This window comes from Primulina tabacum, chromosome 11 (genome assembly GCF_025594145.1).
Source record: "Primulina tabacum isolate GXHZ01 chromosome 11, ASM2559414v2, whole genome shotgun sequence".
In the NCBI taxonomy this organism is placed as follows: domain Eukaryota; kingdom Viridiplantae; phylum Streptophyta; class Magnoliopsida; order Lamiales; family Gesneriaceae; genus Primulina; species Primulina tabacum.
This window is the reverse complement of record NC_134560.1, coordinates 34126123-34150510: the sequence shown is the minus strand read 5'-3', so window position 1 is coordinate 34150510 and position 24388 is coordinate 34126123. Positions and strand designations below refer to the sequence as shown.

At 37.8% G+C, this 24388-nt stretch overlaps 1 protein-coding gene across 1 annotated transcript; it reads left to right on the top strand.

Moving 5' to 3' along the window:
• Positions 1 to 1103: 1103 nt before the first annotated feature.
• LOC142517833 (uncharacterized) lies at positions 1104 to 24337 on the top strand. Its single transcript, XM_075620296.1, has 17 exons — positions 1104 to 1464; positions 1561 to 1664; positions 2200 to 2319; positions 2817 to 2906; positions 2991 to 3106; positions 3371 to 3470; positions 10844 to 10915; positions 11002 to 11049; positions 11127 to 11204; positions 11574 to 11693; positions 11956 to 12061; positions 21174 to 21337; positions 21890 to 22024; positions 22295 to 22425; positions 22718 to 22780; positions 22865 to 22943; positions 24102 to 24337. Exons 1-17 carry the CDS (start codon positions 1212 to 1214, stop codon positions 24171 to 24173), a joined length of 1851 nt encoding a protein of 616 aa, XP_075476411.1. The 5' UTR covers positions 1104 to 1211; the 3' UTR covers positions 24174 to 24337.
• The last annotated feature ends 51 nt before the right edge of the window (positions 24338 to 24388 follow it).

The following is a 24388-nucleotide window of genomic DNA, read 5'->3' as shown; positions in this document are numbered from 1 at the left end:
GGAGTGATATGAAAAACGTTTCATCTATATTTTGAAAGAAAATTACTTGTATTAATTGTAAATTTTTTAAATACACAGGGATCACTTTGATCGAATTCAGACCTTTTTATTTACCAGGAGAAATTTATGTCACATGTAGACATGTCAAAATGGGTTGGCGGGGCGAGCCAGCGCACCACCGTCACAACCCGCCATTAGGCGGGGTGGGCCAGCCCGCCATTTTGGCGGCCTCTAAATGGTCAACCAGCCCAATCCACCTTGGACAGCGGGTTAGGCGGGCCAACCTGCTTATTTTTTTAAGAAAAAAAGGCTAAACATATTTCAGTCAAATAGTTTCATAAAATAATTAAAAATATTGAAATAAGAAATTAAGAAAGCATACAACATAATCCATAAAAAGTAAAGTGTTTAAAGCAAACATGAAAATTGAGACATGGAACAGAACATAAAGTCGAGGAAAGAGACGGTTGTAAATTTTAAAAAATATTATGTCTTCAACAATACACATAATTAGCAAACCTCCGCGGGTCCACAAAATTTCACTGCAACTCGTCGGACTTCAAACGAAACCACTCTTGGGTTCACAAACAACTGCTATGCTTAAAAATTATTTTAAGATTCATGAATAAAATTTACATGAATTTTTTCTCTTTTGTTTTCTTTATGTATATTTGTAAATTTTTTTTTTAATTTTCTTTATGTATATTTGTTGCAAGAGTAAATTATGAATAAATTTGTTCTAAGAGTAAATTATCAATAAATTTGTTTTAAGAGTAAATTATCAATATATTTGTTCTAAGACATGGAGAGGCATGAAACTTATTCCAATTTTTATATAAAACTTAAAACTTAAAAATATAAAATTTTATCTTAATTTGGCGGGCCAGCCCGCCCTGTTTGGGCTCGACCCGTCTTGGACTGCAACCCAAACGGGCTCAGCCCCTTTGGCCCGTCTCCAAACGAGCTGCTATTTTATCAACCCAATTCGTTCAATTTTTATAGCCGGACGGGTCAACTCGACGAGCCTAACCCAATTTTACAAGTCTAGTCACATGGTCACAAAGAATTGAAAAAAATTAATTTAAAGTATTGATTAATTTTGTAGGAAAATGGCAGCCAAAGCATGTTATTAGAAATCCAGCCACGCTCTAATCCCCACTCTCCCCAGTCACTTATTTTCATCTTCTGCTTCGCATCATTTGCTGTTGCCTATGAGTTTTGATTGTTGGGAGCGGAATCTAAGTGCTGGAATGGCGGCCAAAGCCATCGACGCCGCTACCTATGCAAGTTTACCTGTCGGAAAGAGGAGTGAGAGCGTTGTGCTTCTCCGACAACCCTCAGTCGTCACACTTCCTCGTTCTGCAATGGTTTGCCGATGCACCTCCTCGGACGTGTTCTCTGTGAGCAAGTCTGGTTTCGACTATCTTGGTCAGAGCACCAGAGGCGACCTAAACCTTAATTTTGGTACCCCATTTCGTCTATGCATTTGTTTGGTTTGTCTTTGCTGTTAAAAGATGTGTTCATGCGTGTAGGAGTCTTCATTGTCCTGGTTGTCTGCAGGGCTTGACGACGGAGAGTCGAGTTTGGAAGAAGGCCCCATCGAGGAGGTGGCCAAAGTGGAAGCTCAAGAAGCAGAGCACTTGATTAATCACTTGGGCATTCCCGTGCGTTCTTGCTTATCTATACTCCAGAGTCCACTCGATATCATCATTTATTCTTGATGGTCCATAAAATCCTTTTGTTTATTTATTTTTGAGACTGAACTAAATCCTATTTTTAAATCGATTTGTTTGGTACATTGGTTCATTTTACGCTGTTTGTGATGCTGAATAATAAATTTGCGACTTTTCGGCACTGAATCTGCATGTGAGCTTGCCATCACCAGACCAGTAACGAGAACGCTTTCACTCCGAAACCAGTGCTGCGAAATAAGAGATCGTGTATTAGCTTTGCATTTTAATTATGTTAATCTTTTGACAGATGGTTTTGCTTCACCCCTTAATATTTTTGCATCTGATGCCATGGGTTCAGTCTTCAAGTTTGGGATTATTAAGCAAATATATAGCTTTTTTCAAACTCAAGCTCGTGGGTTGCCAAAAATCCATTTTTCCCAATTTGAGCTTCAACATTCAAAACTGCTGTTTTACTTGTTTATTGTGCTGACACTTTTAACTTTAGTTTTATTTAATCTTTATGCAGGATCCATTTTCTGCTAGACATTCTCCCCGCGGCATATTTTGTAGTCGGACATTGAATCTAAGATCAATTAGTGTAATTGGATACGATATGGACTACACATTAATGCATTATAATGTGATGGTAATCAAAGATTCTGCTATTTCTTTACCTGATCAAATCTGAAATATAATTCTTTCGCTTTTGCCTTCAGTTTCCTCGTTCAACAATCTCATGCAGAGTTATTTTGCCTAGCTTAACTATATGCTTACATAAGATTTATAACTTAGAAGCAAGATTACCATCTAGGTCGTCTTGTCTGGAAATGGCTTTCATAAGCTTAAATATATGCTGACATAAGATAGATTAAACTAAGAAGCCTGATTATCATATATGCCTTCTTGACTGGGAAGGATTTTTATATATCCATGTGTCAAGGTGCTATTGTGTAAAAAAATTGTCCTTGCACCAGAAGCTAGCTTAAGCTTAGTTACTCAAATTGTATCTATAAGCTACTCCAGAAGTGTTTGAACTTTTCACGCACTATATTTACTTCTTTCTAACATTTTGTGGATTGCATACAATTGCATGTGCTGCTCCCACGAAGAATTTGAACCATGGAATGATATATATGCTTGCAGGCATGGGAGGGGAGGGCTTATGACTATTGCATGGACAATTTGAGAAATATGGGGTTCCCTGTTGATGGACTTGCGTTTGACCCAGATCTGGTATGATATACATCTATTGCATAACGCAGTGCTGTATTCTTTCTCCATATGATTCTACAGTCTCCTGCTTCTTTAATCTCGTAGGTCATTAGGGGCCTAGTGATGGACAAAGAGAGAGGAAATTTAGTTAAAGCAGATCGATTTGGATATGTTAAGCGCGCTATGCATGGCACAAAAATGTTGTCAACCCAAACAGTGAGGTGCGTCTGAAGCCTTACTTATCTGGCTTTTAAACATTGAAAGTGAATGACAACACATAGATCCAAAAACCAGACAGGCGAGGGAGATTTTGGCAAACAATATGCTACACTTTTCTTTGCGTAACTTATGCTTTTATTCTTTCATTTAGACATTCATTAGCAATTTCGGTAGTTTAGGTTTCCTATACCCTCGTTGGATGTGCACTATTGACAAAGTTTGAGATATATTTCACTAGAACACATTGACTTTCTATGCATAAAAAGTGAGATGTATGGGAGAGAACTTGTGGATTTGCGCAAGCAGAGCCAGTGGGAGTTTCTCAACACATTATTCTCTGTTTCGGAGGCGGTGGCTTATATGCAGGTACATAATTTTTGCATTTAAGCACTATTGTTTTGTTTGTAATTTCTGGGGAACTAAATAAAATATTTCATTTATCAGCATAGTCTTTCATTTCTTTTATTCTTTGAGAAGAGTGATTTTTTTCTTCTTTTATTTTACCTCCCTTTAATATGAACTGTCTAAATGCACAGAAAAATGTTCAGAACTAAATAAATCTACTTTACATCCGCCTTTGGAATATCCTCAACTGCGAAGAGTGTCTACCGTAGTTGTTGGCATATGATGGATCAAATTTATGAAAGTACCTGTATTAACTCTAGATATTGACCCAAAATAATTCTAAACATATTTTTGAACCTTTACATATTTCTGAAATCCAACAAAATATCTGCCTGGTTTTGTGGTGATATTAGATATAGATTTTACTAGTGTGCCTGAGAATTATGTTTGTCGAATAATATAGTATATTATTTAACAAGTAGATAAGATAGTGATTTATCTTTGATTGTATTTTAAACTCTTTTAGATTAAGATATTTTGGATTCTTCTAGATTAGGATAGCTTATGATTATTTCTTCTTTATATATCATGTACGGGAAAGTTTAGAAATACAATGGAAAACATTTGTTTTCTCTCAAGCTCTATCCCAAAAACCGACATAGTATCAGAGCCTAACAAAAAAAAAGTAAATAAAATTTCGGCATGGCTTCTTCATCCAAATCTTCAGCTTGCAGCTCCGAAACTCCAGTAGTGCCCTTCACTCCGGCGGCCGCCAATACCTCCTCTATCCCGATCACTTGCCACAAATTAAATGACAAAAATACCTACAATGGTCACAATCTATAATGATGTTCATCTGTGGAAGAGGAAAAGATGAATTCATCACTGGTACGTCGAATCGACCTGAAAAATCTGACTCCAAGTTTAGGGCCTGGAATTCCGAAAATTATATGGTAATGTCTTGGTTGATCAACTCCATGACGACTGAAATAAGTGAAAATTTTCTCTTCTATGCCACTGCCAAAGACATATGGGAGGCCGCCCGTGATACATATTCATCCAAGGATAATACATCAGAATTATTCGCTGTTGAAAGCAACCTTCAGGGCCCCCGTCTAGGTGACTGCTCTGTTACGATGTATTTTAATTCCCTCACTGGACTATGGCAACAGATTGACCTATTCGAGACTCATGAGTGGAAGTGCCCTGATGATGGTGGTTTATATCGGGTGATTGTGGAAAGGAAACACATCTTCAAATTTTTATCGGGCCTCAACACTACACTGGATGAAGCGCGCGGACGGATATTGGTCACAAAACCTCTCCCTGGTCTTCGGGCTGTTTTTTCAGAAGTGCGTCATGAGGAAAGCCACAAAAAAGTCATGTTGGGTCCTCTAGTTCCTCCATTGTCCGTCGATAGTTCTGCACTAGCTACGCAGAATCATTCGTTCTTCCGGTGCCGATGATTTTGTTGCAATGCGACCCCCACAAACCCAGATGAAGACAGGTCGTCCATGGTGCTCCAAATGCCGGAAACCCACTCATACGCTGGAAACATGTTGGAAAATCCATGGGAAGCCTGTGGATTGGAAATCAGCACGTGAAAGACGAGCCAATGCAGCATTAACAGAAGAACATCCCGTAGATCAGCAACCTCAACAGCCTTTCACCAAAGAACAACTCGAACTACTCCAAAAACTAATTGGTCAGAATACTCTTGCCACTTCTCGCTCACTCACTGGCAATAGTAATATGGCTCACGCAGGTATTTTCTCATTTGCTTCAATTGCCCAACATGAACTGTCGTCCTGGATTGTAGACTCTGGTGCGTCTGACCACATGACTGAAAATATGAACTATTTTCAGTCCTTTAGCCATTGTAATGCTTCGAATACAGTCCAAATTGCAAACGGATCATTATCTAGAGTTGCTGGTTATGGATCAATTCAATTGACTGATGATATTCACCTTCGTACAATTTTGTTTGTACCAGATCTTGCATGTAATCTGTTGTCTGTAAGTAAGCTCAGTAATGATCTCAGATGCACAGCTAAGTTCTGTGTTGATTCGTGTGTTTTCCAGGATTCGACATCGGGGAGGAAGATTGATAGTGCTGATCTTTGTGCTGGACTGTATCTTCTCAAGATGAATGTTTCCAAGAGTTCCCCAAACCCAATTCCTTCCCAGCCTTTCTGCTCTCATTCTATTTCAACGTTGAACAAGGATAGTGATATCTTATTGTGGCATTATCGATTAGGCCATCCAAATTCTTGGTATCTTCGCAAGTTGTTTCCTTTTGTTTAATAATAAAGATATGCATTCTCTTAAATGCGATATTTATCAATTATCTAAACATACTCGTACAACTTTCACACCTAATCGTTACAAACCATCAAAACCATTTTCTCTTATACACAGTGACATCTGGAGTCCCTCAAATGTGAAACAATATGAGTGGCACTCACTGGTTTATTTTATTTGTCGATGATCATACACGTATTTCGTGGGTGTTCTTGATGAAAGATAAATCAGAGACTTCACAGATTTTCAATTATTTCCACACCATGATTCAGACACAATTTTCTACCCATATTCAAATTTTACGAACATACAGAGCAAGGGACTACTTCAATTCTGTTTTGGGGGGTTACTTGCAACGCATGGGATTATTCACCAAAGTTCTTGCGCTGATACACCCCAACAAAACGGAGTGTCTGAGCGAAAAAATCGCACCTCCTTGATGTTGCTCGATCACTTCGTTTCACTATAATGTCTCAAAGTGTGGTGCCATCCTCTCAGTCACTTACCTCATTAATCAGATGCCCTCTCGAGTCCTAAATTTTCAAGCCCCCATCCAATGCTTCTAGAAATTTTTCCCCAACTCACATCTTCTTCACGAGACTCCCCCTTAAGGTTTTGGTTGCTCATGCTTTGTTCACATCCAATCCCATAATCGTGGCAAACTCGAACCACGCGCTGTCAAGTGCATATTTCTTGGTTATTCTCCTAACCAGAAAGGGTACATGTGCTATTCTCCCGTCACAAAAAAATTTTACTCTTCCATGGATGTTACCTTTTTTGAGTTTGCATCATTCTATCCAAATACATCGGTTCAAGGGGAGTCTTCAAACGATGAACCACTACATTGGGAACCCACAACACCATACATTGAACCGATCCCCGAGCCATCTTGTCCATCCATCAACGAGCAAGCTGAAAAATATAATCAGCCCACTATCTCATGTCTATTTCCGAAGGATACATCATCAAAAGAATGTATAGCCTGTACATAATCAACTTGTCCATGACTACTCTCCGCTGTCAAATTCAGAAAAAACCACACAAGGTACGTTGATCCCGATACCCCGGTGACTGAGTACATTGAACCTGATGATAGACCAATTGCTGTGAGGAAGGGCGTCCGAACATGTACAACGCATCCTATAGGTGATTTTGTATCACTTAAACGCTTTTCTCCTGTATGTCGTGCTTTTCTTTCCACTATTGACCGGATTCAGGTTCCAAGGGACATTAATGAAGCTCTCAGTCATCCGAATTCGAAGGCTGCTGTTTATGATGAAATCAGAGCACTGGAGAAGAATCATACATGGCACATCGCTGATCTCCCAGCTGGAAAGAAACCTGTTGGATGGTTGGATGTAAATGGATCTTCACAATCAAACATAAGTCCGATGGAAGTATAGAGGGTTCAAAGCAAGACTTGTGGCTAAAAGGTATACACAAACTTATGGTATTGACTACCAAGAAACTTTCACTCTTGTTACCCGACTCAACACTGTTCGAGTTCTATTATCTATTGCAGCCAACCTAGACTAGCCTTTGTATTAGCTTGATGTTAAGAATGCATTTCTCAATGGTGACCTTGAATAAGAAGTGTACATGAACATTCCTCCAGGCTTTGAATCAACAGATACAAAAAATAAGGTGTGCAGATTGAGAAAGTCACTAGTATGGGCTTAAACAATCACCTAGAGCTTGGTTCCATTGATTTACCAATGTGTTGAAGATGCATGGCTACACTCAATGTCAATCTGATCGCACATTATTTGTGAAACACTCTAAAGAAGGAAGATTGCTACCATTATAATGCACGTGTATGACATTGTACTTACAGGAAATCATATAGAAGAAATGGCCCGCGTGAAACTGATTCTCTCGAAAGAATTCAAAATTAAAGACCTTGGCCCTCTAAAGTATTTTTTGGGAATGGAAGTGGCAAGATCGTCTCTGGGCATCTCAATTTCACAACGAAAATATGTTCTTGGCTTACTGAAAGAAACTGGTATGTTAGGGTGCAAACCTGTGGGTACTCCGATGGATCCAAACATCAAGATAGGCATTAAAAAAGACAGTCCTCCTGTTGATAAAGGGAGATATCGGCAAACTTATATACCTAGCACATACACGACCAGATATTGGATTTGTGGTTGGTGTTATCAGTCAATTCATGAATACTCCGACAGAAGAACACTTGGATGCTGCATATCGAGTGTTGAGATATCTGAAAGGGACACCTGGCAAAGTACTACTCTTTAGGAAATCATCTATCCGAAAAATCAAAGTGTATAGTGATGCTGATTGGGCTGGATCTCCTATAGACAGACGTTCCACATCAGGATATTGCACATTTGTATGAGGAACTTGGTAACATGGCGGAGCAAGAAGCAACCTGTGGTAGCTCGTAGTAGTGCTGAAGCAGAGTTCCGTGCATTGTCTAACGGAATTTGTGAAGGAATATGGCTCATGAGACTTCTCGATGAATTAAAAGTGGAAGATGGTCATCCTATAGAAGTATTGTGCGATAATCTAGCTGCCATTAGCATCTCAAAAAATTCAGTCCATTATGACGGAACAAAACACGTTGAGTTTGATCGACGTTTCATTAGTGAGAAGATTGAAAAAGGGATGATAGACCTCGGCTACACTCCTACCCAATTGCAAGTTGCAGATATACTTACGAAAGCACTTCATAGACCCATTTATTAAATGAAGATTTGAGTTCCAAGCTTGGCATGATCAACTTATATGACCCAGCTTGAGGGGGAGTGTTGAATAATATAGTATATTATTTAACAAGTAGATAATGGATTATTATCTACTTAGTAGATAAGATAATGATTTTTCTTTGATTGAATTTTAAACTCTTTTAGATTAAGATATTTTGGATTCTTCTAGATTATGATATTTTTTGAATTCTTCTAGATTAGGATAGCTTATGATTATTTCTTCTTTATATATCATGTACTGGAAAGGTTGGAAATACAATGGAAAACATTTGTTTTCTCTCAAGCTCTATCCCGAAAACCGACACTGTTGTGTACATTTAGTACATGGATACAGTAATATTTTAGATGGCCTCTTGCAATTTAGTTGAAAATAGTTGATGCGAATCCGGTTACCTAAGGAAAACAAACGCGAACTAGACCCTGTTGCGCCCTCGATTCAATGAACAACAAGATTTCTTTAACCACGATCTTTGAAAACAAGTAACGTGTATTCGTCCTTAAATCTCGCGGTTTAGTAACAAATAACACAGATAAGCAACGGATCTCAAGCGAACCTTCAAATAATTTGTCTTTGACAATTCGAGTGAAGAACAATCGACAAACGCCATAAAGTATTCTTGATGAGTTTGATTTTATAAAAACACACAAAAGTGTGAAACAAAGCCGAAGCTTTCTTGTTGTTAGAAAAAAAACTCACAAAACCAGTCAATAATAATCAATAATCTATCTAATAATGTTTTACAACTCGTTTAGATATAAAAATGGTAAAAATACAACAAAAATCGTAAGTTAGGGTTTTCATGTTGAATTCTGCAACGTAGCGCGCAAAATACAACAAAAATCGTAAGTTACGGTTTTCATGTTGAATTCTGCAACGCAGCGCGCCGGGGCGGGTGCTTTTGGACGCTGGGTGGACTGTTCTCGCACAGAGGCGCGCTGGGGCGGCCCTTATTAACCGCTGGGGCGCGCCTATCTCGGCCTGGCGCGCTGTGGCTGGCGGAAATGGCAGCTGGGGCGCACCTGCTTCGGTCTGGAGGCTCTTTCCTTGGTTCTTCAATACTTGAATGACATTATAATGGCCCCAAACTTGATTGTCATGCCTTTGATAGCTCACCATGAGTCTTGAAGAGCTTCCTTGAACTTCTTTCTCACAGTTAGCTCGTAACGCACGGTCAGATTCATATCAATAGTAATGCTGGTATCATTATTAATATCATTCTTTGCTACGTATTTATCTTTTGCTAATGACGATATATCTGTCTATATAAAGTCCAATATCTAACTTGCAAGACAAAGCGGCATGAATAGGTTACAATTCATACACTGAAAATGCATCTTTGATTGGTTGACTGCGTTGCTTGAATGGTTTGTTATGTCTCTCCTTGTAAAATCTCACTGTTGAGACAAGTGAGAAGGTTTTATGGTTTAGATAGAGGGTCCTATGGCATCAAGGTTCTAAAAGTGCAAAGCGTCGCAAAGTGTTGAGGTGAAGCTTGAAATTTAACAAACTTAAGCGCGTTTCGTACGAGCATAGACTTAACTATTTCAAACTAATTTATAGATAAATAATACATAAAAATAATAAATTTATGACCGAATGATGGCAGACAATTATTTTTTTTTTGATGCTGATTATCTTTTAGATTTTTTTTCATTTGAATTGAAGGATTTTTTATGAGTGGAACGAGAAAACAGGAAGGATTTTTTGTTGGGTTTTTTATTGGGACTTTTAATCGAGTTTTTTAATTTTGAATTTTTTTCGATTTTTTTATTTGGGTTTTTATTGGATGAAATATTTTGAATTTGTTAATATTTAAATCCAATTTGAAAGTTGAAACTAAAAAACTGCCTCTTTTTAGGTGTTAATGTGCGCTTAACGTGTTCAAACATGGATTGACCCCTTTTGACCAAATCATGGCTTATTTTGTCATGCTTCATGCTTAATAGTGCTTAATCCTCACTTAATCCCTCATTTTATAACGGCCTATAGAATTATGCCTTAAGTTATCATTCTTGATTGGTAAAAATAACATTTATTTTTACAGTTTTGGAGGCGCTTTCAAAAATTTCTGACAAGCAACTATATTCAGTCTTTTTTCTGTAGAGTAGATGAAGTTGGTGTAAAAGTTGCCGCTGCACTGTGGAGTCGATCTTCTAAATTTCTTTTTCATTGTTTGGAAATCAAAACTAATGGAGATAGCGAACTTTTAGTTTTACCTTAAAATTTTCTCTCTAAGGTTTACATATTATCCTAACGTGTTGGCTTTCATGACTACTTAAACCTTGCTTGGATTATGTTGCAAATTTGAAGGCAGATAGATTAGATAAATGGCCACTTAACTCTCCATTGTTTGTCTTCAAATTCAGATGGTAGATAGATTGGATGAAGGAGCTATAGCAGCCGATATTGGACCACTTGATTATAAAGGGCTTTACAAGGTTTGTTCTTGAAAACATCGCATGGAATCTGAATTTGGAAAAAAATTTCTTTGCTCACAGCCTCACACTGTCGCTATTGGATTTAGGCAGTTGAGAAAGCACTCTTCAGGGCACATGTTGAAGGCCAGCTGAAGGTATTCCTCCTTTGCGTCGTTAACTTTCAAATTTGCAGTTGCACCAAGCATCGTTTAATCCAATGGCAAACCCACAGAATGAGATTATGTCCAAGCCTGAACTCTTTGTGGAACCTGATCCCGAGCTACCTTTGGCACTATTAGATCAGAAAGAGGTACTTTTGATTTTCTTTGGACTACTTTTGGATCCAGCATGGTTATTGCTCAATTATCTCTAATGTATAATCCACCAGCATATTTGGTAATTCTTTGTTATAATCACATTGAAGGAATTGAGAACTTCGCTACTGAACTCAATGGACAAAAATCAACCCTCCAAAAAATATTAGACGATCAATGACGTGGAAATTTTGATGCCTTTACGCAAGTAGTTATTATCTTGTTACTTTTCAAGCAATAGAACTTTATAAAATAATACTTTTTAGTAAATGAATGAGTCTTTTTACGTAAAAAAACCGAAGTAGTACATTTTATTTGGAATTAAAGGAGAATTGCTTGTTAAATTATTTACTTTTTTCTATCAGGCTGGCAAAAGACTCTTGCTTATTACCAACTCAGACTACCATTACACCGACAAAATGATGCAGCATTCTTTCAACATATTTCTTCCAAATGATATCAACTGGAGAGACCTGTTTGACATGGTGAGAGTACCTATTGAAACTGTACCTGAATTGACTGCAGAATGAACCAGCTTCAATTTGTGTCTTTTTGCTTTTGGTCAAACTGTTGTGATACCTTCTATGACATAACTCAGAAACTTGAAGTGGTGAATGTTCCTTCACATAGAAAAATTAGTTACGATGTTCTTCAAGCAGTATTGTTTATTGTTTTCATCATTCAATGTAACTAGTTGAAATGAATCATTCTAGAGTGTTGTAACGATGTGACTGGTTGTCTTTATAGGTGATAGTCTCTGCAAGGAAGCCTGAGTTTTTTCAGATGTCACACCCAATGTATGAAGTGGTGACTGGTGAAGGTCTCATGCGCCCATGTTTCAAAGCTCGTCCAGGTGATCATACTTAGTGTGTTAATCCTTTAATTCTATTGAATGCTTTCTTGATCCGTGATATTAAATTCTGATGATTCAATTTACCTGGTATTTCTTTGTGGTTTTTTTTGGGGTGTGAGGGTGAAATATAAGCTAGACATTCCTGTACATGCATATGTAGACTTACATGAATATAGTTTTAAATGGAATCTAGAAGCAAACTAAGATTAACATTCCTTGGTGCGAACTAGCCAGTTAAGATCACCTTTAACATATGAATGAAACCAATTGGTGATTCTCTCTCTCTCTCTCTCTCTCTCTCTGTGTGTGTGTGTGTGTGTTTTTTTAATCCCAGTGTGTCACATTTTAGTTTTGGCAGGAAGTTTTGTGTGTCTCCCTCTGAGTTCCATGAGTGGGTTTTAGGCATTGAAAGAATCTTGATCACAACGTGTTGGTCCTGGTTGTTAGGTAGAAAAAATCTGAGTTCCATCGCTGGGGTCAAAGCATCAATTACATAGGGTTTGCCCCTGTGGAGCTTTCTGAAATGATCTAAATGAAGGGTGAAGATATTATTGCATTTTTCGCTTGCAGTGATTTTTAAAGCTGGTCTTTACCTCAATGCAGGAATAGCATTGTTTTCTTGAAAAGTTTTAACACGAACAATGCTCTACTCAAATTAGCCGTAACATGGTGTGAAATGCTAAATAGTAATGTCTTCGACAAATATGAGCAAAAATGCAACAGAGAATAAAGCAGTAAGACAAATTTTATCGAGGTTTGAAATGCAGTAACCCCCTTATGTCCTTTCTTCTTTCAATTAGGAAGAACATGTCTTCGTCAGATCTGTCATCAGTTATGAACATGAACAAAGAGAAGCGAGAACCAATTATATGGAGGAATCAGCCTACACACAGAACAAAATCTGCCGGCCGCCCTTTGATCTTGCATCGTTTCTCTTGTATTCTTGACCACCACGCCTTTGCTCACGCCCTGCAAGACGTCATTTTACTCGGAAAAAAATTCTGAAAATCATATGCAAATGCATCCGGAATTAAGTACATTATCCAAAAGCCATTTGAAATTACAGAATCTCAATTTCACCTGAACCATTCCAAAGGTGAGAGAGCTAAATGTTAATCAAAATCGTGGACACTCTGGTAAATCCTACTTAAGTATTAAGGGTTTGGCGGCAGCAGCGGCGATGGCGGGTTGAGAATGAAAAGGGGAGTGAGAATAAAAAATAAGGGTTTCAATAGTTTAGGCCTGGAGATTCGAGACAACGATTTCAAAAAGAAATGACTCATTTACAACTTGACCATTTATTACCTATTTGACCCGTTATTTGTCCCACACATCTCAATTGCTCTTTAAAAAGTATTCTTGGAGAACAATCTTTTTAAAATTATTTTCATAAAATTTTTACAAAAAATTTGTCCAAAGATATACTTTAAGTTTTTCACTTATAAAACACTAAAAACGTTTCTAAAATGCTTGTCCAAAGGGAGCCTTTGTCCTTAACAAAAACCAGCTGCGTAATATTTAGTTTCAAAAATCACGATATTCTCGATTTTGATAATATGTAATTTATTTGTATTTGTAACTTTTGAAGCTAACTGTTCTCTCTCTGAATGGAAGATTTCATATTGATTCCTGCCATTGTTGCTAATCCCGGAAAAGCTTGTTGATTTGACCGCCTCTTCTGGGGATTGAAAAATAGATTGTGATGCCTCCCTCACCTTTACCACCGTGCATTGCTGATCGTTAAGCTCTTAACATAACGATTTAGCTCACTGAAAAACGGTTAGTTAAAGCCTGGATTCCGCAAACTTATCGCCAAAACATCGTCATATAATGCTTGAGCTTGAACATAATTGAGAGTATGACATAAGAAACGAAATTGGACTTAACGTATGCAAGCGGATCAAAATGCTCTCTCAACCAAATGAGTGGCTGAGACAAGATAAAATAAGCACAAATAGAACAAAGAAATACTTTATTTTTTATGAGAAACAATATTATATTAGCATAATAAAAGATAATAGTTACAAAGGGCGGACAAGATATCAGTAGGTACGTCAAAAATAGTTAAAACTCTGATTACATCAACAACATATAAACGTTAATCCCTAACTAGATCTGATATCGAGAAATTCTTAAATTCTGAATGCTTCTAATCCAAATTGAAGCCCTGAATATGATCTTTTCCCAACAATCTTCGCCGATTCTTCTGTATCATCGAAAATCCCGTCGTTTCGCTCCAGCCAGATTGACCAAAAGATACAATGAATTGCCACACTCCAAAAATACTACCTCTCTAGCCAATATCATGACCAATATATAAAACAAACAATTCACATGCTGATCTTGGAGCAACCCACGCCAAACCCAACTCCTCCAGAGCTTTGGATCAAATACTAGTCGTGAATGGACAATGCATAAGCATATGATCCCGAGTCTCCTCCTTTTTCCGGCAAAGTATGCACCAATTCGGACAGACTGCACAAGAAGGCCATCTCTTTTGCAACGCATATCAAGTTGGCAATTTTCCCAGAACCACAGACCACGAGAATATATTTTTTTGATAGAAAACTAAACTTTGTTATATAATAATAGTGGGGTTTACAATATAAGCGGATGAGTAATTCGCAAAACGTGTTACAAGGGAGGTCGAAAAAACACTACCACATTATCATCATGACCATATAAATTTCCGATCCCTAACTAAGTCTGAAGTAAATAAGTGATTAAACTCTGGCAGCTTAGTCGTCCAATACACCACTCTAAATTTGATCTTCTCCCTGACGTCGTCCATGGACTCCGACAAATCTGCGAATATTCTGTCATTCCTTTCCTACCATATTGACCAAAAGATGCAATGGATACATATACCACAAGCTCGTAAATCTTCTCTCGGTAGGAAATACTGGCTCAATAATAAACATATCCTGTGCTTACTCGGAAAAAGTCCATTGATAACCCAACTCTTGCAACACTTTTATCCAAATACCACTCGAGAAAGAACAATGCACCAATAGATGATCCCGATTCTCCTCTTGCTTTCGACATAAGCTACACCATTACGGGCATAAGACATAGGCAGACCACCTTCTCTGCATTCTGCCTGTGTCACAAGTGGGCAGTTTCCCCAAAGCCACAATCCACGAGAAAACTTGAACCTTTTGCGGGATAAATACTTTTCCGATATTATAACAGTAGGAGAATAAAGGGAAGGGAAAAAAGAGTCGTAGAAAGATCCCGGAGGAATCCCCAGCCAAACTCTAAAATCCTCCTTACCCAACTCCAACTTAACCGCCTCTAAGACTAAAAAATTAGTGAACTCACCTACTTCGACCTCATTAAAATCTCTTCTAAACTGCACATCCCATTGGAAAGTAGAATTGACTCTGATATCGACAACATCTACAAAGTTACGGATCGGTTTAATGGTTAAGGTGCATATCTGAAACAAAGATGGAAATCGGACTTTAAACGATGAAGCCTCCAAAAAACGAATGATATCACTCTCTTTTAGCACCGCTCTAATCAATCGATGAAAATCCGGGTAAGAACGAGAGATGAATTTCCAAGGGCCTTCTGAATGTCGACATCCCACCCAACCCTACATCCCACCCAACCCTACATCCCACCCATTATCTTGAAGACCATAAATGCTCTTGATTACTTTTTTCCATAATGTCTCCATTTCCACTGAACATCTCCATCACCATTTTCCGAGAAGTGCCTTGTTCCTCAAACAAATATTCTTCAATCCCAGGCCTCCTCTGTCCTTTGGTTTACACACTTGATCCCACTTAACGACATGGCAATGCGTCTCCCCGTCTGCTCCGTCCCACAAGAAATCCGTCATCAATTTTTCCATTCTTTTGGCCACCCGAATTGGCACTTTAGAGAGACATGAAGTTAGGTGGCATCGCACTTAACACCGACTTTATCAAAGTAAGTCGATCCCCTTGAGAGAAACGACTTTTTCCAACTTGTTAGTTTTTTAGACATTTTGGATACCACGGGTTCCCAGAAGTGTGAAGTCGTAGGATTACCTCCCAAAGGAATCCCGAGGTATTAATTGGCCAATTATCTTTTTTGCACCCAATTGCCAATGTCAATCCATCGACTTCCTCTTCCGAAAAATTCAGTCCCAACACAACACTTTTTTCCAGATTAATTTTCAAGCCCGATTTAAGATTGAAAGAGTTGATTATTTCCACTAGCACCATCACATGCCTCTCTGACTGAGCAAAGAACAATGTATCATCCTCAAATTGGATATGCGAAATTTCAATTTTTTCTCTCCCTACTTCGAGCCCTCTTACTTCGTTCACTTCCTTGGCCTTGTCTACCAACCACCCAAAACCATCGACGACTAGGTTAAAAAAGAAAGGGGATAATGGATCCACTTGTCTGAGGCCTTTGTCCCCTTTAAATTTTCCCCGCGGCCTTCCGTCGATAAAGATTGAGAAAGAAACATTAGAAACGCACCTCATAATCCACCTCCTCCATCTATCTCCAAACCCTTTCTTTTTTAACACAAAATCCCGAAATTTCCAATCAACATTGTCGTACGCCTTTTCCAAGTCAACTTTTAAGCAGCTAACCTTTCTTTTTCTTCCGTCGATATTCGTCCACAATTTCATTCGCAATAAGACAACAGTCCATAATCAGTCTTCCTTTAATAAAAGCACACTGGTACTCCGTTATTGTATTACTCAAGACTTTCTTCAGCCTATTTGTCAAGACTTTGGCCAAGATCTTATACATGCTCGTTGTTAAACTAATTGGTCTAAAGTCATTGATTAACCGCTTCTTGTTTCTTTGGGATTAGACAAATGTAGGTTTCGTTTGTGATGCCACTAACAATGCCACCTTCAAAAAATTCAGCAAACACCTTCATTAAATCCGCTTTCGACTGTATCCCAACTCTTTTGAAAGAAAGCCAATGTCAACCTCGTCCAGCCCGAGAGCTTTGGATCCATCGCTATCAAACACCGCTTTTTTAATCTCATCCTCCGAAAATGGTGTCTCCAACTCCTCCGCGTCAAGCCTATCTAAAGGACTCCATTCCAAGCCATGAAAGCCCCCCTTCCCCGTTCGATTTTCTATACAGATTTCTATAGAAGCTAATAATTTTCTCTTCAATCTGGCTCTCCTCAATAACCATAGACCCATCCTCCAACTCCACTTTATCTATCATTGATTTGTTGCTTCTGCTATTCAGTAACAAATGGAAATTTTTTTAGTTCTGATCCCCTTCCCTCAGCCATCTAACTTTTGCTTTTTGACTTTCCATTTGGAATTTTCTAAACAACAAATTTTCCAGTTCACACCTTACGTCCCTTCTTTCCTCGTTTAGAATTTCAAACCAAACTCCCCCTGTCTCTACTCATCCAGCTTATTTAGCTTACTGGCCAACTCCTTGTATCTGACACTCCTTTTTACTGTCCCTCCTCCTCTGATATTCCAAGAGCAAATTTTCATAACAATGCATTGGAACCCTTCGAGGTCGAACCTCTCTCGTAGTTAATTCCGGATTTTAATCTGTAAAGTTCTCTACGTTTGATTCTTAACCCCTTCCCAACATTTACCATCTATATAAACTCAATCGATCTCCCTTTCAGCACACATATTGTTCTCCATCTCAGCTCCTTTGGAAATTTCTCTTGCGGAACTCGACTTGTCATCTACCTCGCTGTCCCTCCTCCTAATAAACCATTAGACTATCCCAGAATTGAAAATGACGCCGGTAAAATAGAATGAAGAAATCTGAAATAAAGATGGATCGAGGTCTTTAAAAAGTTAATCTCCCCACAATCATTCCCCCAAAATCTAATGATATTCGGTCCTTTAGCCATTGGCCTCACTAATTGACAAAAGCCGGTAAGTTCGAGAAATAAATTTCCACGAGCTTCTGAATGTAACATTTCTTGCTAAACTCGCATCCCATCCATTTTCTTGCATCCATATTTGATCGCAATAATCTTCTTCCATAACCGCTTTCCCTTGACAGAGCATCTTCACCATCATTTCGCCAAAAGTACTTTATTTCTCAAACAAATGTTCCAATTACCCAAGTCCCCCTCTTTCTTTTGGTTTGCAAACATTTTCCCACGTGACCAAATGACAATTGGAATCTACATCTACTCCGTCCGCAACCCCTTTTGGTACCTCAAAAAGAGACACGAAGTACATTGGAAGGACATTCAAAACTGTAGAAATCAAAGTTAATCGACCCCCTCCCCCTTGATAAAAAGGCTTTCTTCCATCTCGCTAACTTCTTCGACATCTTAGACACGACAGGTTCTCAAAAAACGGTTTTCAAAGAATTACCACCAATGGAATCCCTAGATATTTAATAGGCCACTCCTCCCTGCCACACCCAATTTCTCTGGCCTTACATTTCTGCTTCTGTACAGTTGATTCCCAACAATGCGTTGTTTTCCAACTTGATCTTTAATCCCGATATGCGGCAGAATGAGTTCAGAATCTCCATCAAACAGCACATATAACTCTCATTCTTAATAAACAATAGTATATCGTCCGCAAATTGTATGTGTGATACCTCAACTTTATCTCGACCAACTTCCATTCCCTGGATCTGGTTCATTGTCTTAGCCTTATCCACCAATCTACCCGACACATCAATTACGTGATTAAACAGGAAAGGGGAAAGTGGATCCCCTTGCCTCAGATCTCTCTCCCCCCTTAAATTTTCCTCTTGGTCTAAGGATTGAAAAAGGAACAGTCGAGAGCATCCCTTTATCCACTTTCTCTATTTCTTTCCAAATTCTTTCTTTTGTAAAATAAACTCCAAAAAATTCCCGTCCATGTAATCATAGGCCTTCTCCAAATCTACCTTAAACACCCACAACAATCAATAACCTGTCTCGCTTCGATGAAAGCACATTGATTTTCTCATATGGTGGTATTTAGAACTTTCTTCAATCTTGTCGATAAGACTTTAGGAATAATCTTATATAGACTAGTTATCAAACTGACAGGCCTAAAATCCTTAACCTTAACAACGTCTTGTTTTTTCGGCATTAGGCAAATGTGCATCTCATTGGTGATACCATTTACAACATCCCCTCAAAAAATTCATCGAAAACTTTCAACAAATCTCTTTGACAGTATCTCAGCATTCTTGGTAAGATGCAATTGTGAAGCCATCTAGACCTAAAGCCTTCGATTTATCACTCTCAAACACCTTTTTTTATCTCCTCATCTGAAAAATGTCTCTCTAATTAATCTCCAGCTTCACCATCAATAGCACTCCACTACACTCCTTCGATACCCCACCCTGACCCTCAGAAATACTTTTGAACAAAGGTAAAATACAAATGGTGCAAAAAGTTGAACTAACTTTCAGTGGGATGTGAGGTTTAGAAGAGGGTTAAACAACATCGAGTTGGGAGAGTTCAACACTCTTTTAGGTGTCTTAGACACAGTTACTTTGTGTGTGGGTACAGTGGGATGCGAGGTTTAGAAGAGGGTTAAACAACATCGAGTTGGGAGAGTTCAGCACTCTTTTAGGTGTCTTAGACACAGTTACTTTGTGTGTGGGTACAGTGGACGTTCGGGTTTGGCTAGGGGACCCTTCTGGTGTTTTTTCTGTTACTTCTCTTTATTCTTCATTCTTTCCGGTTAACATCTGGTAAGTACCAATACCACGTAAGGTAAAGGTGTTTTCTTGGATTGTGGCTTTGGGGAAATTGCAGACTTGTGATGATTTGCAGAAACGAAGGCCGGGCAATGTATTATGTCCTCAGTGGTGTAGCTTATGTAAGAAAAGTGAGGAAGATCAAGATCATCTATTGTTGCATTGTTCTTTTATGACTCGCATTTGGATCAAAGTGATGCAACAATTGGGCTTCGAGTGGATTTTTCCCAGCAGATCGAAAGACATGTTGCTAATGGAACCGGGATTCGTCAAGGGGAAGGGCCTTACGAATTTTTGGTACATAGTTGTCCATTGTATTTTTTGGTCCATCTGGATGGAGCGCAACATGATAATTTTCAGGGACAAAGAAGACTCGTGGGAGGAACTATGGGGGAAGATCCAATTTAGAGTAGCGAGTTGGACGATCAACATACCGCAGTTTCAACATATGCTCATATCGGACCTAGTTACGGATTGGAGTTTTATTTGTTGCTAGAGATATTGTGGTTATCTGATTGCTGTGATGTCTTGTGGATCGCTCATCCACTAACTTTGTAACCTTGATTACTATTATAATAAATCTTAGTTTTCGATAAAAAAAAACTAGTACATAAACATGATTAGTAGTTAGTTAGTACATCCCCAAGCATCATACATCTTTTTACGTTCAGAACTATTAAACCACATGACAAAATGCTACTCTAAGTATAATGCTCTCAGCCAAATGATTTTGAATGATGATGCAACATTATATATTTATAGCGTGTTAATTTCTGACACTTTTTTTTTTGATAGGAAACATTACTTATATTATAAAATATCCATGGAAATAAAGTGGTTACAGAAGTAGCGGATGAGTAATCCGCGACATTAATTTACAGTACAAACTTTCAGTCCCTAACAATATCTGAAATGGAGAAGTGATTAAACTCCTTTAGCTTTGTAGTCCAAGTCGCAACCCTGAATTTGATCAACTCCCATACTTTTTCCGCGGACGCAATCTCGTCTTTGAATATTTTGTTATTTCTCTCGAGCCATATCGACCAAAGTGCAATGAATGATCAAAAACCAGAATCTGTTATCTTTTACCCCTGCTGGAAATCCGGGCTCAATAATGAACATGTTTTGTGCCCTTCTCGGAAAAATCCACTGAAAACTCAACTCTTGCATCACCTTTATGTCCGCAATGTTGCACTTTATGCCAAAACCATGGGGAAAACCAGGATCACTTACTAGTACATTGTTCTTTTGTGCCTTGATTATTCAAGTAGTGAACTTTCTGAGTTTGTATCTTTGGTGTGGTTGCCTAACATTATTGACTATGTTATGAACCAAACTATCTGGTTCTCATTACTTATAAAACTCAATCCCTTCTTGAGGACAACAAACGAAATTATGCATTTAGTAATTCATCAAATATAACTCTTGAGGGAATTCGTCATTTGATTGTTTTACCTGTAGGGGGTTTATACTCTGGAGGCAGCGCGCAGATGGTTGAAAATTCACTTGGCGTACATGGTGATGAAATCTTATATGTTGGTGATCATATATATACAGATGTCAGCCAATCTAAAGTTCATCTTCGATGGCGTACCGCTTTAATTTGTCGGGAACTAGAAGAGGAGGTTTGTGTGTTGCCCTTTATTACCAAGTTGAAGCCATGCGACTACAGAAGGATTCTAACTGATTTATCTTGTTCTATGACCGACAATGATAAAATATCTGCATTTGATTTTTTCCTTCTCTTAATTGGAACATTGAAATTTCTGTAATGCTTTTGGGAACATTTTTTCACGGTGCACATTAAGTTGTGTCAGAATATGTAGTACAATGTTGCATCATTGTGCAAAATTATTTTAAAATTTAAAATATTATATTATGGGTTATGACTTTTTTGGAAATGGATAAAATGTTAAATTAAAAGTGCTTTTCATGTTTGGAGATATGAAAAAGAGGAAAAATATGTTTGGGCGAGGGGGCTTAAAATAAAATGATGGTGTTTGTGTAAAATTTTGGGAAGGAAAATGAAAATGGAGGCTATGTTTTCTCAATTCTGAAAGCACGTTTTCTTCTTAGGAAAATATTTGAAATTCATGCATTCTGATCTTGTAAAAACACAAAATAACATTGTTTACTGTCATCATACATATTTTGATGATTTGACTTTTCTGTTTCAGTATAATGCTTTAATTAATAGTCGAAGTCATCGTGCCATGTTGATAGAACTCATAAATCAGAAAGAGATTGTAGGAGACATCTTTAATCAACTTCGCCTTGCTTTGCAGAGACGAAGTACAGGACGGCCTGCTCAGGTAATTTTACGGTAATCAGGCTGTTGCGTTTAAGAAGTGATATTATGCTAACTTTTTTACCTGCCAGGTTCTTTTAATTTTTCTAGTAATTATTACTTTTTGTTGGTATAAAGAACTTGAAAATCATTCCTAGAGTAATTGTAAGGGTTTTTGCGTTCAACTAGATCAAAATGATGATAATGGATTAGAATTAACTGAAGCTCATACACATGCCTTCTCTCTTCAGTAATATGTCTGCAAATTTAACAATAGAATGCTTTTTCGCGTCAGACTCTCGCTGCCACTCATATGGACGACAAAGACCTAACTGAAAGCATTCAGAAGCTACTCATTGTTATGCAAAGACTGGATGATAAAATCGGTCCAATGCTGGAAGGGGATGGGGAGCTCTTTAATAAAAGGTGTTCTAAAGCTTGTAACTACTACCTCTCTCTGTGTTCAAACCACAATTTGTTTTACTGGAACACCGAACGCACTTAGGAATTGGTTTACCATTCTGATATTGGCATGTAGTATCTAAAACATGAATCAATCTGGACTAACCTTGGTGAAGTCGCCCAAGATGTTGTATCTTGCTTGTTCTGTCTCTGTCTCCGTGCAAGCCTGCCAATGCCTTTAAGTTGAAGGCATGTATGTCTATTGTCTCAAATTTTGAACTCGGGTTTTGAACCAACGACTCTTATCTAATTTCAGGTGGGGTTACCTATCAAGAGCAGGTCTGTGGGACAAAAGTCACTTAATGAGGCAAATTGAGAAGTATATGTCATTTGGTTTTATATGGTAGTTAGAAAGACCGTAAATGCTGTTTACCCACTAAATTAGTTACATGTCAAACTGCAGGTATGCTGATATTTATACCTCTAGGGTTTCTAACTTTCTCCAATACACGCCATTCATGTATTTCCGGGCCCACGAACAGGTATTTAAGTTCTGATTTTCTCGTTATTTGTTAATCATGGATCTGTCGGGAGCTCGTACATGCCAAGAGTTTGTTACAATTGGCTTACATTGATATATTAAACTAACAAAGAGTGACTTATAAATCCAAAAGGTGTTCCATCGTTTATAGCTTAACATTGATGTTCTCGTCGAGAGTCGTCGTAGTGGAAGAGATGACCTAGAAAAGGATTACCATCAGAAAATGTGAGTGAAAGCCGTCTAGAATGGGTTGTCGTGGTCGGTTTCTCAAGTGGTCTGCAATGTTACAATTTTCCAAATTGATATATTAAACTAATAAAGAGTGATTTATAAATTTAAAAGGTTATATCATCCAATAAGCAAGCTTTTTGGTATGAAACACATCTTGGATTTATAACTAATAGAGTCTCAAGGTGCAATGGACTGTACCTTGCTGCCATTCAAGAAGTGTGTGCCATGACGATGTTAAAGGCTAAGGCACCCTTGTAGGACTAGTGAGCAGAGTACACAGGGAAAGACAATCTAGTATGAATTTATTTTCTTTATAAATTCTCGGATATTTATTTCATTAATAGTTTTAAAACGCATATTCTATGATATATAAATTGTTCTAATTGTAGAATATTAGTTTTGGGTAGTGTTTGTAAATGCTAAAAAAAGAATGATTATGAATTTTTCTTTCACAAATTTGCAAAAATTTATAAAAGAAAAATCCATAATCACATTTTTAAAACATTGGCAAACACTATCAATCAGCATCTAGATTCCAAATTACTCATACATGTCAAATTGTCAATGTATCTTGCTTCTTTAATAATTATGGATGCCAAACATACAGAGTATGATCGTATCATATAGATTTTTCAAAAATTTCCTCTGTGATGCACTTGAAACATGGTTTTAAGCTGTTTCGGTTCGACAAATTCTTAATTGGAGAATGCCGTTTCAGTTCCAGTTGTTTTTCCAACCTATTTGAACGTGATTTCTTTATTTCAATCCTAATGATCAAGTGAAAAAACATAAACTACGATTTGTGAGGTAATCAAATTAATTAAATTCAGTTATTTGATTAATTATCTTGCTATATTTGATTAATTAGTTCATGGTCCATCTGGCATTCTTTGTTTTCTTGTTCTTCAGTTTTGTATATTTGTTGCAGTCGTTGGCTCACGATTCTTACTCGTCCTGTCATCTAAAGCACGAAGATTCATCGGCTGAGGACGCGGAATAGCCGGGTGGCTCATGTGGAAGAGAATGGATTTGTTTATCAGTTTCACAATAATGCTGACGATTATTTTTTGTCCATCAATAATATGTAAACTGATCTGAAATTATCAAGCAATTAAATTAACTTTGTAAAAGGCTCTAAATTAATATATGGAAAACTAAACATACGATATAAAATTTACGACTGTTTTGAGTAAATACCTGCATGACAATACTATA